A 13851-nucleotide genomic window follows, 5' to 3' on the forward strand; every position below is an offset into this window, starting at 1 on the left:
GCCATGTTTGCTCAATACACTTCAATCAAAATGTAACTGAAGGTCATGAAATTAACCGAAGTTTAATCAAGATTTTGTAGTGCACAGACCAGATGCATGCCCTCTTTCCACCAGACAAAGATGGCGGTCATCTTGTGGTGTCGTGTTGACTTTGGTAATACATCCATAGCCTTTTCCCAGGCCCACAGCAACACCACTTAGCCCTTTAACAAGTGGATGCTCGCGGTATTGAAAAAACAAAGCACCTTCCTCAAAAACTACCCCAATAAAACAACGTCTGTAAAACTGTTGACAGGACACCTCCAACTGCAAATAAGGTCAATTATGACTCAGTTACAAATTTTTGGTCCATTGAGGTTTTATATTTGTAAAACTTTTCACAAGGTGAGAAAAACCATTTAAAAATCTGTGACATCATCACAATGTAAAGTCTATGAGCCGAGTGGGAACCTGCGGGCAGAGCCAGTAGAAGGAACACTGCTACACATATTAAGTGGGCTGCATACTGTGAACGAAAACCCAGCCGCAAGAAATGTTTCATGCCATGGCTGGAGGCATTATGTCTTAGGGTTGTCAACATGTCCATACATACATATGTAGTGCCATGTTCATTAACACAATATCTCACACAAGGCACAAACGTCTAGTCGGACTCAAGAATAAAGTGAAGAATAAAGAATTTGGTGGTCAAAGGTCACTGTGACCTCACAAAACAAGTTCTTGGCCATAACTTAAGAATTACTTTCTTGTGTGTTAGACATCTATGTTTGCAACTTGACGAGGTCGCAGAGACATACAGCCTCAAGGCGGTAATTCTGGTTCAGCAAATGCGCCCCATGAGCAGTTTTCTTGGACTGAATAGGTGCCATCTTCCGGTCTGGTATCTATTATTATCATAAGCCCATGCCTTTTCCTTTTCCTGTGCATGAGCACAAACGCTCCCAGTTGGTAACTGGCTGGAACATTGCTCTTTGTTTGTTTCCCAGTGACAGAGCCAGGGTTGTGTATGAACAGTTTTTTTTGTTCAGCACACACACAGGACCAAATCGCTGACTGCACCTTTAAGTGGATCTTTTTGTGATCAATATCTGATTTTGTTGTTTAGAAAATTAGCTTGTTTGCTAATTAGCTAGTTCAGTAGCTAACCGATGTATGTGTATCAAAGTATAAACAAGACAAGTTACAATTTGTTAGTAAATATAACACAGATTTTGTTTGTTTGATTGCAGCACACGAGACAGAAGTGGAGGTAAAAATCCTGAATAATTCCAGTGCAAACAGGATGTTTCCCTAAATGAGGCTAATTGTTGGTTAGTTAGCAAGCTAGCTCAAGGTTTGTTCAGGCTAAGTCTTGTCTTATTGTCAACAAATCCCATGTGCGGACCAAAACCAGTACTAAATGGAAAACATCTTTATAAAGGCTCAGACACAACAAAACAACAGCAGCGACAAAGGCGGACTGTTGAGTTGCCTCACGTTTTCTGTGTCTTGGCCAAAAAGCTGTACTCGAACACATCGCAAAGACCACAGTTAGCCAGCTAGCATGTAAAGTGTGCCCCTGTGTGTGAGGAAATACCTTTCCATACCAGCAGGTGGCAGTAGTCTGTCTTCATCATTCAAAATGGCAAATAGGAAGACCAACAGGACGGATTCAAGATGCTAGTAAACACGTTAACACAACCTGGTGCTGAAAGAACAAATGTTAATACCGTGCAAACAGTAACACAATTATGAACTGTTTCTGCTGAAGAACTCCGTGGCAAAAAAACCCCCAAAAAAACCCTAATATAACAAGTTTGATTCAATCTCACGCCCTCTTGACTTTAGCTGTTTGTTTACTTTCCTCACCTTCATTTCTCTTCTTGCGCGTTGAGCTAAGCTGCCAATCAAAGTGATTTTGTTCGTCGATGGGCTACGCCAGCTCTGCTTCCGATTCAACATGCTAAACTGGCCGATAAAAAGCAGACAAGGACCGACCGTGCTGGACACACAGCAAAAACTAAGGCGACAGACATTTACGGGCAGCCTGAAACTGACCTAGGGTTGACCGTTGGCTTGGTGTGTCAGGTCCCAAAAAAGTATTGTAGTGTTTGTGTATTGAAGCAGAATATATCTTCTGCCTGTGTGCCACAGAGCTCCACTGTTGCTCAAACACTACTAAAACACATCAGTGAGCTACACTACTCCGTCATTACCATGAACACACGCTGAAGATTAATATGACTTAATCCCACATACACTGTCCTGCTGCCACAAATACTCACTAGAGCCTCAAATATGGATTAATCCACCGCTGAAATTAGTCCCAACAAATGCACTACTTCCTGTTTGATAAAAACTACAGTGAGCAGCTGTTATAGGAAATAACTGAGTCTTTTTTAGTAAATAATTTTAGGAGATGGGAAGTCAGAAAATATTGAGAGAACACGAACACACTGCTGGTTTTGGTCTTTTCATGGGATTTATCAGAAAAAAAAAAATAGAATAAGGCCCTGTCTACATGTACGCAGATATTTTAAAAAAACTGATATNGAAGTCAGAAAATATAGAGAGAACACGAACACACTGCTGGTTTTGGTCTTTTCATGGGATTTATCAGAAAAAAAAAATAGAATAAGGCCCTGTCTACATGTACGCAGATATTTTAAAAAACTGATATTTCCCTGTGTTGTTTAAAAAAAAAAAAAAATTCGTCCATACTGCCTACAAATATCTCGGTACACTCTGGAACACAAAAACGACTCCAAACATTCGCTAGTGTTAGCTGTCTTCCACAGTAGTAAAATGTAAAGGCTAACGATACCTATTTTAAAACACCTACTGGAGACCTCATCACTGTCACTGATAGTTCACCATTGCCGTTGTTGTTTCTGCCACATGCATTAAACAAAGCAACAACGGACATGTGCGAATTGAGATGACGTCACTGTTTCCCAAACACTCCGTTTCACATGTCCACATGTTTGGAAAAATCTGCACCATAGAGGGTGTTTAAAACATCTCTAAATCTGTTTTTGGATAAGAGGCAAAGCTGTACAGAAAAATATATGTTTTCAAATCTGTGTCTATGTAGACAGGGCCGAGAATATATATCTTTTAGACTCCAAATCAAGAGAAGAGATAAAGCTAAGGAAAAGGTTGTTTCTTAAGTCAGTAGCTTCCATTTGGAGACTGAGTTATAAAACTGTTCACACTGACTCTCCAACAGACCAGCAGGCGACTGTGCTGCTCCAGCACTGAACATACAGTCTGTGGATTTTACCGTGTGCTCAGAATCCCAGTGGAAAATTATACAAGTGGATGTTCACACAGACAAAATGTTTTTTGTGTTTGTTGGTGTAGCAGCATCTGTACAGTGTTACATTTCACCTTTCTTTCTTTCACAGCTAAATTCCTTCACTAACACCTGATAGGAGCCAAATATTATCTTTAAATATGTCTTTTTATATATAGTCCAGTGCGTGTGCAGGCAGGCTGACGCTCCTGCTCACCACAGTGAAGCTGCACAGGTGATCTCACTCATTCTGCCTGATTACAGACTGAGTCCAGGTCTGATCAGCCAAACTGAAACACCTGTGCAGCTGTGAGCTGATTTTAAGGCTGAAACTGATGCAGAGAGAATAAAGGAAGACATTTTAACATTTAATCATTTTTCTGTGACTTCATTTATGGGCCTGGCAGGTGTCAAGGGGCAGAACTAATACGTTTTTGTTTTACAAAGTTGTACACAAAGTTAAATTTGAATGATTAATTAATGCACATGAACTGCACAAAGTATATTTGGTGCCTGTGCATTAGTTTTGTTTTCCACGCTACCTGCCAAGCTCTGTAAATATTGATTACATTTTAACAAGTTGAAAGTAAAATCATTGAAATCAAAAATTCAAATTTTAACATTAGAAACTTAGTTGTCAGGAATTCAACTCTAATTAGTGAATAAATTGTTTTCCCTTGTTAGTTTCAAGACTCTGCAGCAGTGTCTGATATCTAGAATTTAACTTAAAATCATCCAAAACTGGAATGTTTGTTTACCAACAACAAACCCAACAACAACAACAACAAAGCTTAAGCACTGCAGACATCACATGGAGCTTCTGTTTGATGTCTCTTGTGCAGATTTGTCAGCACAGGGTTGTGCTTTTTATGTTTGGACAGCAGAGTGCAGCTGGTGATCCTGTCAGTATGTGAATGTGTTTCAGTGTGCTGTTTGTCTGCGGAGCGCCGCCGTGCAGACAAACTATTTTAAAGGGCTTTATGAAGCATTCAGTGATCCAATGACTGTGATGTATGGAAGACATTTATTTCCCCCTTAAAGACGTCCTACTATCGAGTCCCAAGCATTTACGAACAAACTGATGGCACATTTTGGTATTTCCTAATGATAGTGTGGTAGATGACTGTTTGGTATTTTTCATTCACATCAGTAGAGAAAAAAGCTCGACAGGAGCTGCACATAATCCTTTCCTTTATCCAAAAAATGAAAATTTAGATGGAATAAAACTCTTCATTTAGGGCAAACGTACACTGTAACCTGAGGAAAACATTTAAGATAAAATAGTATGCTGCTAAAAAGAATTTAAAAAAATGTAAAAGTACATTTTTTCTCGTAGGCCCGCTCAGAAAATGTGTCTATTTTTTGTTATCTGTGATTTTGTCCTTGTGTGTTTTTGATGAAGTGTGTTAACACATTGTGATTGTCTCACACGGATCATGAACCTATCAGATAAATGGAGTGCAGAACCTGCAGTCCTAAAACACATTCCTAGGATGAATGGACGTGTTAGGCCCCAAATGTACTTGCTTTTAACACGTTTGTGTGAGCATGATGGTTACCTTGTGTATCCTGCGTCCATTTGGAGCATTGGTTAGGCGCACATCCTCAGAAATTAATGAGATGCATCTGCAAGATGCAATACTCACATGAACGGTAAGAGCAGTGCTGGCAAAACAAGAAAAACATACTCGTCATTGTAACGATAGATGGGACCATCCATGATGGTGCAGCGGCTGCTTTTTCTGCCAGGATCTCAGAATCAACAATATAGTAACCTACTCAAGTTTATTGTGCAAATCCAGAAGTTCTATACAGTTTCTTGTGCCGATATGTTGTCAGTGTGTGTTTCTGCAAACCAGAGATACATCATATTTGAACATTATATATATATAAAAAAAGAAAAACATGTTTTGGCTGACTGTACCCAACATTAGGGGCACTATCTTTGCTGGAAAAACAGAGACTGGTCCCAGTGATGGACACGCTGATCAGTGGGGTTACTGACGTGTCCCTAACACCTAAGTTTGGTGGCTAAAAAGCTGCTGGAACAGCCCATCCTCACTCCGACCTCGTCACATGTCCACGTTTGGTCATGGACTTTCCACGTCCACATATGACGTCCAAGGTACCCTGGGTGTGTTGGTTGTTGACGTTCTGGGACGCCGTGTCAACTTCAGCCTGTTACATGCATTGTCTGTTTTCAAAATACACTTCTGTTTTCACAGGAAATGTACAGTTTGCATACAGTCTCTTTCAAAATAAAAGCACTACGTCAGTACAACACCACAAACTGGCGTTTTTTTCCTTCAACAACACACGTTTAGCCAACACATGCACGTGGTTGAGTTTAGGAAAAAAGAAAAGGGTTTGGCTGGACATTCAAACGGGAAGCAAACACTGGTCTGCCAGGTGAAAGTCAATGGTTGTTGGATCCATCCACCCTACTTGGACTTTTCACCATCTTAACTTGTTGTCATGTCACATTTCCCCCTGACACTGCCGGACGCTGTTAAACAAAAAAAGCAACCAGCTGCGTATCAGCCGATGTGAAAGGACAGCTTTTTTGATCGGTGTCTGATGCTGGAAGTCACTGCCCTAGTGCCAGTTTTCTGCACTCTGCAGATTGAGACCAGGTTGGCTGGAAACACAGCGCTGACTCGCTAAAACACAACCGGTTCTGTTGCTTGTTGCTCTTGAACAGTGATCTGCAGCTTGGCAGGCGTCTCACCTCGGTGAGCCACTATCCAACATCCCCTCCACTTCCCGAGGACAAAGTCAGCTCATCTACAGCGTCACTTTAAAAACACTGATATGATACAACACATGCAGATGTATTGGTGCTTTGCAGAAACATACAATGCCAGCATTTTCTTCTGGGGACTGGTCGGTTTGCTGCAGCAGTTAGCGTGCATGCTCTGCACTCTACGCAGCGAGGAGGTTGTTCATTCAGTAGAGAGCTGAAGTGAAAGAACTCACAGGGTTTGTTCCAGAAGTAAGAAAACTTCAAAATTGAAAATCCCTTTGATATTTCTAATAATATAAACTACTAAAATCCAAATACAATCACTTGGTTACAAACAAATACAATCTCTGCCAACTTCACAACTTTCATCAAACTGTAGCCCCAATACTGAAGAAACTTTTGTACATTTAAACCTATTAAAAATTATGAAGTTCATGAAAAAATTAGAAAAAAAAGACAAAATTCTAGAGTCATGGTAGATGATGTGTGGCACATTTCAGAATTTTATCTCAAAAACTGAATTTTTGACAGCATTTTGAATTTTGCTCTAATGTGAACAATTGGAGTCAATGTAAAAATGGCAATTTTAAACATCAGTTTTTCACTTATGGAGCAAATCAATCATTGTTACAAACAAATTACCAACATCTCCATGCTGTCTAGATGCAATATGTGTATTTTCAGATTTTTGTCTTAATAACTGAATTTTTTACAGTGGTTTCAAATCTGCCTTTCCATGCACGGATGGCTGCTTTCCTACACAACAGTGAATGGCTTACTCAATTTGTGAAGCCACTGTTGAGTTGCTACTTGCCAATTAGCTCAGAGCGGTAGATGACCGTCTTAGGTTCCAGAGGTTGCGGATTCGAGCCTCAACTGGTGCAGAATCCACATTGTAATGTAATCATCTTCTTGTGCTCCAGCTTATTGCTTAAAATTGCCTGAGCGTGACTGATCACTGTGCAGCATCTTCAAGTCTTTTTTCTGCTAGAAAATCTGCCTTCTCATGCTTGAAAATAAACCAAACTTTGCACAAAGATCCAGTGTCAATACTTCAGTGTGAAACCATCTGAGGCTTCTCACTTTGCACATAGCTCAACTAGTTAAACATCAGTTTTTCACTTATGAAGCAAATCAATCATTGTTAAAATAAATTACCAACATCTCCATGCTGTCTAGATGCAATATGTGTATTTTCAGATTTTTGTTTCGATAACTGAATTTTTTACAGTGGTTTGAAATCTGCTTTTCCATGCATGGACGGCTGCTAAACCTGCACGTCTGGCTTAGTCAATTTGTGAAGCTACACATGAATTGTCACTGACTAATTAGCTCAGTGAGATAGAAATTGATTCTTAGTCTCAGAGGTTGTGAGTTCAAGCCTCAGCTGATGCAAAAGGCAGATTGTGTTGCTAAATTCCTAAATGTCTTCCAATTCTTCTGCTTGTTGCTCAGAATTGCCTAAAAATGCCCGGACCCGACCCATCGCTGCGCAGCAGCTGTAGTTTCCTGTTAGTACTGACTGGTAAATTATGTTTTTTGTAATACCGTCTGCTAAACCAGTATTGTTTTATTTAGCGAATGCAAATTTCTCAAGCCAAACAGTAACCTCTTGATCTATATTGTGGAGGGAGACTAGACCTCCTTTTAGTCTTTGGAGAAATCTAAACCAGTACACTGTGGTGATTAGTTTGTAATTTGAGACACAGCACACATTAATGTATGATCCTCTTTGAGACGTTCACTCTGAACATTTCCAGGTTCTCCGCGCAGACCGGATGACTTTGTTTTACACTGTTGGGAAAGAAATGGTGGAGTTTAAAAATGATTTTGCAGCTGAGTGACTGTTAACGACTGTTAAATATATTCTAATACATTGAATTAGAAAAAATGTAAAAGTTTATAATGAGCACTGACTCATTTTTTATTTATCTATTTAATGTATAATCATCCATGGCACCAAATTGGCGACCAAGCAGTGTCTTCAATATGTAACCACAAAGATTACATCAGGAATGGTGATGTGTAGAACCATTTCATGGATTTTCTGGCTGTTTACATGCTCGGAAAGTTTGAAGTGCGATGTTAAAATACCAAATTCATGCTTCTCCTGACCTCTGACCTCCTTTTAGAAAGATTCGGGGTTAAAGTTTGTGTGCAGACACAGACGACGGACATCCTGGTCATCTCTCTGCTGCAGAGAACTCCTTCCTTTTGATTAATAAAGACTGAGACATGAATCCATTCAAGGTGCTTTGAGCTGCAGGTTCTCCACTTTATCTTTAAGTTTCTGAGAAAGAATGAGTGCAGAATCACTTTCATTATTGTTATTACATTATTATTGTTTCCTGACATCATTTTCATTCAAGAGAAGACTGAAACTGCTGCGTTTGTTTCCTCTTTGCTTCAGTAGTTGATGTGTTTCTATGAGAGTAGATGAGCGGTTGGATGCTGACCAGCAGGGGGCGTCAGCTGCTGTCAAACCTGCATCTACTGCAGCTGCTGTGTGTGTGTGTGTGTGTGTGTGAGAAAGTGACTTCATTTACTGTGTTAATAAAATGATGCAAACCTGTTTGGTATCTGTGTCATGCCTTGTAGGAGAACATCGATAGAGAGCAGCAGAGCAGAGAGAGTTGATCAGTGGAGGAACACACAGAGATGACAGTCATCACAGTATGTTTCTCTGCATTCATAGCTGAGATGCGCCACGCCACTTCCATGACTTTTCCGGGTTTTCCATGTCTGTGGCTTCCATTTTTGCGAGGACTCTTCAAAGATTAAATCTCTAAAGAGCATCCAGGGAAGATAAAAATTTAAAATCCTCTCCCTCAGCAGCTACTGTGCCTTTAAAGTGCTGAAACGGTTTAAATTCATTTTCCCCTCATCAATCTACACTCAGTGGTGACAAAAACAGGATTCACAGTTTTTTCCCCAAGTTTTATTGAAATGAAAAATTAAATATGATATTGACAAAATTCAGACTTTTAACTCAGGACTTATTTGAAGCATCCAGTCTTTTTCCTGCGATCACCATGCTTCACTGTTGGGACGCTGTTGTGCAGGTGATTAAATGTGACACAACACACTTCAAATCTTTGTTTCATCAGCTCATAGAGTCTTTAGTCCTTTAGGAGCTTTCATGTGTCTCTCACTGAGGAGACGTCCGGTCACTCTGCTGTAACGCCCATCACCTCTGTGAGGGCTGTGGTGACGGTTGTCCTTCTGGTGTATTCTCCACACAGGATCTCTGGAGCTCAGCCAGAGCCACCATCACGTTCTGTGTCTCTAACCATGAGGGCCCTCCTCTCAGCTCTAATCTGACTGTTTCAAACTTCTTCCTTTTAAAAACTATAGAGGCCACTGAGCTGAACCTTCAGTGCTGCAGAAATGTTTTGTAGCCTTCCCCAGCTCTGTGCCTCGACACAGTCCTGTCTCTGAGCTCTGCAGGCAGCTCCTTCCACCTCATGGCTCGTCATCTGTCATGTGACACCTGACAGACAGGTGTGTGCCTCTCCAAATCAGGCCCAATTAACTGAATGGATCACAGGTGGACTCCAATCAAGGTGCAGAAACATCTGAGCTTAATTTCCAGTATCATGGTAAAAAGTCTGAATACTTCTGTCCATGGGATGTTTTATTTTTTTCTTTCTAATAAAACAAATCCCAAATCCTGTTTTCACTTTGTCATTACGGAGTGTTAAATGTAGATTGATGAGGGAGTGTGAATAAAGTGGAGGGGTCTGAATTCTGTCTGGATGTTCTGTGGAAGAGGCATTTTCTAGTTTTAAGCAGCTCTGCTCTTCCTGACTTTTCACTCTTTTTTGTTCTGCTTTATTTATTTTTTAATGTCTCCATGCAGACGATAGCTGTGGGACGAGGCATCCGTCCATACCATCCTTGTGAATGCAGTATCTCAAGAACGCCTTAAGGGAGTTTCAAATTTGGCACAAACGTCCACTTGGACTCAAAAATGAACTCATTTGTTTTTGATGGTCATAGCTTTAAAGCCAAGGTCATTGTGACCTTGACTGTCTCATTCTCGTGAACGCAATATCTCTAGAACGCCTTTGTGGGATTTTTTTTTCTTTCAAATTCAGCACAAATGTCCACCTGGACACAAGAATAAACTGATAAGATTTTGATGGTCAAGGGTCAGAGGTCAAGGTCACTGTGACCTTGCATCCATCTCATTCTCGCGAACACAATATCTCAAGAACACCTGGAGGGAATTTCTTCAAATTTGGTACAAACATTTACTTGGGCTCAACGATTAATTGACTAGATCTTGGTGGTCACAGGTCAAAGGTCAAGTCTATGTGACCTCATCTGTCTCATTCTCGTGAACGCAATATCTCTATGACACTTTGTGGGAATTTTTTCAAGTTTGGCACAAATGTCCACTTGGGCTCAAGAATACACTGATTAGATTTTGGAAGTCAAGGATCAAAGATCAAGATCACCTGACCGTGCATCCATCTCATTCTCGTGAATGCAATATGTCAAGTGCACCTTGACGGAATTTCTTCAAATTTGGCACAAATGTCCACTTGGACTCAATGATGAACTGACTAGATTTTGGTGGTCACAGATCAAAGGTCAAGTCTATGTGACCTCTCATTCTTGTCATGAATGTGAGTGATATCTCAAAATGACCTAGAGTGAATTTCTTCAAATTTGGCACAAATGTGTGTTTGGACTCAAAAATGAAGTGATAATAATTTGGTGGTTGAAGGACAAAGGTCAAGGTCACAGTGACCTCACAAAACATGTTTTTGGCCATAACTTAAGAATTAATTTGTTAATTATGACACATCACACAAATAGGATAAAATAATGAAGTGATGACAGTTTATATCCAAAAGGGCAAAGGTCAGCTTCACTGTGACATCATAATGTTCTGCGTAAAACACTTTTCTGGCCATTACTCAACGTCATAAATCAGGAACAGAAGGGGAGACATTTGGTCAGATACTGAATTGGTGACTCTAATCTTGGTTGCCCACCTTGAAGCTTTACTGATTGTATAGACCTTCCTGTGATGTCGGGGGGGAAGATGTGTGTGAACCATCCATGTTTTCATAGACATGGATGTAAACTGTAACTGCAACTTGACTGGTCCACAGTGGCATACAACCATGAGGCAGTAATTCTAGTTTGTTGTTAGAGAGAAACATGTTGCTGAACAAATATAGAAAATTTACATAAAAGACGAGGAGGCAAATCTGTTCATCTGAACTGTTATTTAATTGAAATACAAGTCAGTACCATTAGGTTTTCAGCCTATTATCAACAGTACACAATGTCCATACTTACGTTTTGTACAAAGAGGTATCAGTTATATAAAAACACAGTACGCAATAGTTAAAAATGAGACATACATGAATACATTTCAGCCATACTTCAAGTGTCAGGAATCCTCTGTGTTTGTATTAACTCTCCTCTGTCACACACAGACCAGAACTGGCATCAGTTAACCCGATGAATAACCGCCGGCTGGCATCAGGAGCGTCACGATAAATGAAAATGTGCTATGACTAATAAATATGCTTCCATATCCTGCAGGCGTACCGGCACTGCGCCAAGCGGGCAGGGGGTGGAATGGAATTACAAACTTTTTACATGCCGGACACCAAACTGAAACACAATTAAATAATATTCCATAAACAGTATCTGTATTAAATATTCTAGTCATGCAGTATATTCAGTTGAGAAATAATTTAATAGATCTTTTCATTGCAGCGATGAACACAACAAGAGCGAGCTGCTAACTGATGGTGGAGGCCTGTCACACCGTCTGAGTGTTGACTCCACTTTTACTCCGACTCCACGTGTTGTTAGAGGAAGATTTTCTACCAGAACTGATAATTAATCAACAACAGCTGATAAGAACTGGCTTTACGGTTGCACGAGGTCTTGAGATAATATTGGAAATGATCATGAAAATATTTTTTGGGACAAGAAAACAAAAAAGTCCTTTTTGTAAAGCTGGGTTAGGTAGTTTTATTTTGCTGTCTGGGCAAAAATCCCCAAATAAACTTTGAGCATATTGTAATTCAAGAGAAAACTGAACTTCTGCACCTCCTCTTGGCTCTGTTGTCAGGTTTTAGAAAATCTAGCCAATGACGAGCGTCTATGGTCGATCACAGGTCATTTTTAGAGAGACGGCATTCCTATTTGCTGTTCTACAAATGCAGATGCATGTCTCTTCAGTGAAAGTCTGATTCAATGGTGGAGAATCCAGAGAAAGTTGCTATTCCAACACTGGCAACATTGCAAAGCAACCCCAAAAAGGAAGACGGACTAATCAAATCAAAGAGTCTAAAAGAGTGTGTCCATATCAGCGAAGTGTTTCAGAGATGGAGACAAAATGTTGCTAATATTCTAGCCTTCTACTAACTGTAGCTAAAGGCTCATGACTGTGGCTTCAAGTTCACATTTATGTAGCTAACATTAGCTCAGTGTGTTCTCTGCCTCACTCCCCGCCACTACGGACCACCTCGCTGGGAGGAGAGCGGGCAGCAGCGAAACCCGACAGCCCCAACTCTCCTGTGGATCAGCAAACTGTCTGTTCTGCCGTTACACAGCTTAGAGCCGGTGCTGCTGTCGACCACCAGCTGTTGTAACTGCTGAATTCAAGCTGCTACAGTGGCTGACTGAAGGTCGGTCTCTGGAGCTGCCGTCTGCTTTCCTCCCAGGGAAGCAGTCCACAGTGGCGGGGAGGGAGGCGGAGGGACTACCAGGTGGCTAGCAGCTAATTCTTGTCTCATTTGTGGTTTGGGCAAGGAGGTGCTGAGTGAATCTGTGCAACTCTACAATGAAATAAGATTAAATAAATCCATGTAGGGGAAACACAAGGTTGAACTGTATGAAGCACATGCATTTGCCCGTGGTTGTCTGGTGGGAGGGTGTATTTTCAAATTCAAAGAGGGATTTTGTTTTACGTGTGAACATCGCAGTTGATGCAGCATCAACAGGACTGGCAAAATGTTCAAGATTTCCTTTAAATTATCCAACTTGATAAATGAACACATGTGAATCAAAGTTATTGTAGGTCGCTCTGGACTTTCCTCTCACTGTTCACAGTAACTGTTGGACCACGTGGACTTAAACGTACCCATTTCTTTCCTCATGCTGGAGTTGGAGTCAGGGTGGAGAGAGGCGGCGGTTTCCTGGACTAGGAGGTTGGAGGTCGGAGGGCGCGGCAGGAGTGGCAGCAGGCCTTGCTGTAGTACCAGTGGCTGCACAGGTTGACCTTCAGCGCCAGCAGGCAGTTGGTGGAGGGACGATCCTGGCAGCTCTCATCTGGGGCACAGTTAACACGTGAGAGTTCAGTTTCAGAACAGTTAAAGTAAAGATGCTCTAAAACAAATTGTGAAGCATTACAAGCAATGAATGGTAGAGACTTCCAGTCTCTTAAGGCCCTGACACCAAGTCGACGGCCAGCCGCTGGTCAATGATTGGCCATTGGTGAGCGTTGGCCCAATGTTGGCCTGGCGACGTCAGGTGACTTTCTAGTGGCACCGAAAGTCCCCTGCTGTGTCACTTCACGTTGCCATGTCTTGGCTAAAACACACATCACATAGACTAAAGCCAATCTGTGTCACTCTCCACTCTCTCCTCATTCAACAACGGAAACCAAAAAAACGTCATGACACTAGTTAGCCAATTAGCACATTAACAACACAATCCCACAGTGAATGAACAGAGCATTATTTACTGTGCGCGAGTGAACAATAACACAAACCATCATGAAACGTTTCTGCTAAAAGGTTTGTTTTGGTCTCACTTTTCTTGACTTGAGCTCTTTGTTTACTTTCCTCACTTCTGTTTCTCT

The 13851-nt window shown here is 41.0% G+C and overlaps 1 protein-coding gene across 1 annotated transcript in view; it reads right to left on the minus strand.

Annotated features, from left to right (window-relative positions):
* Positions 1-11279: 11279 nt before the first annotated feature.
* Positions 11280-13851, minus strand: part of adamtsl2 (ADAMTS-like 2) — a 48128-nt gene continuing 45556 nt past the window's right edge. The window contains exon 19 of the mRNA XM_050050205.1: positions 11280-13319. Coding sequence (XP_049906162.1) covers positions 13192-13319 — 128 coding nt within the window. The 3' untranslated portion in view covers positions 11280-13191. The remainder of the gene's footprint in view (positions 13320-13851) is intronic.

Source organism: Epinephelus moara, chromosome 8 (genome assembly GCF_006386435.1).
Source record: "Epinephelus moara isolate mb chromosome 8, YSFRI_EMoa_1.0, whole genome shotgun sequence".
Classification (NCBI taxonomy): domain Eukaryota; kingdom Metazoa; phylum Chordata; class Actinopteri; order Perciformes; family Serranidae; genus Epinephelus; species Epinephelus moara.